Here is a 1,388-nt window from a genome sequence, read left to right as displayed (position 1 = left end):
GAGCCGTGCTCCCCGGGCTCCTCCGTGTGAGAGCCGTGCTCCCCGGGCTCCTCCGTGTGAGAGCCGTGCTCCCCGGGCTCCTCCGTGTGAGAGCCTTGCTCCCTGGGCTCCTCCGTGTGAGAGCCGTGCTCCCCGGGCTCCTCCCGTGTGAGAGCCGTGCTCCCCGGGCTCTGTGACACGCTCTGGCGCCGGGTCCCCACCACGGCCCATCTGCCCCCACACCGCCTTCTGCTGTCGCCAGCGCCTGGCCCTCCTCACAGCCAGGCGGCTCCTCCGACATGGAAGACGGCTGTGCCCCTGGAAGGCGCTGCGCGGTGCCGCCCGTCCACTCGGGCCGCGGGCCCAGCGGAGGCCCCGGCTGAGCGCCCCGCCGTCCCGCAGGGCGACGTACTCACCACCAGGTACCAGGTGGACCTCGGGGACGACTTCAAGGCCATGTACGTGAACCTCACGCTGAGCGGGGAGCCCATCCGGCACCGCTACGACAGCCCCGGCGTCTACCGCGTGTCCGTCAGGGCAGAGAACGCGGCCGGCCACGACGAGGCCGTGATCTTTGTCCAGGTCAACTGTAAGTCCGTCACCCCGAGGAGCCAGCGGGGCCTGGTCTTGGGGCGCACGGGAGCCCCGGGATGACGGGCCGTGGGCGGGGAGGCCGGCACTCACACTGCACACAGTGGTCTGGGCAGGACAGGACTGGGGGGTCGCAGGGGTGGCTTTCGTGAGGGCGATGGGAGCGGTGGTGGTGGTAACAGCAGTGACAGTGTTGGGGAGCATATTGCTGCTGCTGGTGGCGGTGGTGGTGATGGTGGCAGGGGTCGTGTTGGTGGTGGCGATGGTGGTGGCGATGGCGGGGGTCATGGTGGTGGTGGTGGTGGTGATGGTGGTGGTGGTGGTCATGTTGGTGGTGATGATGATGGTGTTGGTGATGATGGTGGTGATGATGATGGTGGTGGTGGTGGTGGTGATGGTGTTGGTGATGATGGTGGTGGTGGTGATGGTGTTGGTGATGATGGTGGTGGTGGTGGTGGTGATGGTGGTGGTGGCGGGGATCGTGTTGGTGGTGGTGGTGATGGTGGTAATGGTCGTATTGGTGGTGGTGGTCGTGTTGGTGGTGGTGGTGGTGGTAATGGTGGCGGGGGTCGTGTTGGTGGTGGTGATGGTGGTGGAGGTGTTGGTGGTGATGATGATGGTGATGGTGGTGGTCATGTTGGTGGTGGTGATGGTGGTGGTTGTGGTAGTGTTGGTGGTGGTGATGATGGTAGTGGTAGTAATGATGGTGGTGGTGATGGTGATGGTGGTCGTGTTGGTGGTGATGGTGGTGGTGGTCATGGTGGTGATGATGATGGTGGTGGTGGTGGTGGTGGTGGTGATGGTGGTGGTGGCGGGGA

At 65.1% G+C, this 1,388-nt stretch overlaps 1 protein-coding gene across 1 annotated transcript in view; it reads left to right on the top strand.

Annotated features, from left to right (window-relative positions):
• Sorcs2 (sortilin-related VPS10 domain containing receptor 2) overlaps nt 1–1,388 on the top strand; it is a 150,077-nt gene that overhangs the window by 138,267 nt on the left and 10,422 nt on the right. Inside the window, exon 24 of the mRNA XM_013023893.1 lies at nt 153–568. Coding sequence (XP_012879347.1) covers nt 153–568 — 416 coding nt within the window. The remainder of the gene's footprint in view (nt 1–152; nt 569–1,388) is intronic.

This window comes from Dipodomys ordii, unplaced genomic scaffold, assembly GCF_000151885.1.
Source record: "Dipodomys ordii isolate 6190 unplaced genomic scaffold, Dord_2.0 Scaffold71, whole genome shotgun sequence".
Taxonomy (NCBI): Eukaryota; Metazoa; Chordata; class Mammalia; order Rodentia; family Heteromyidae; genus Dipodomys; species Dipodomys ordii.
This window is presented reverse-complemented; position numbering and strand designations above follow the sequence as displayed.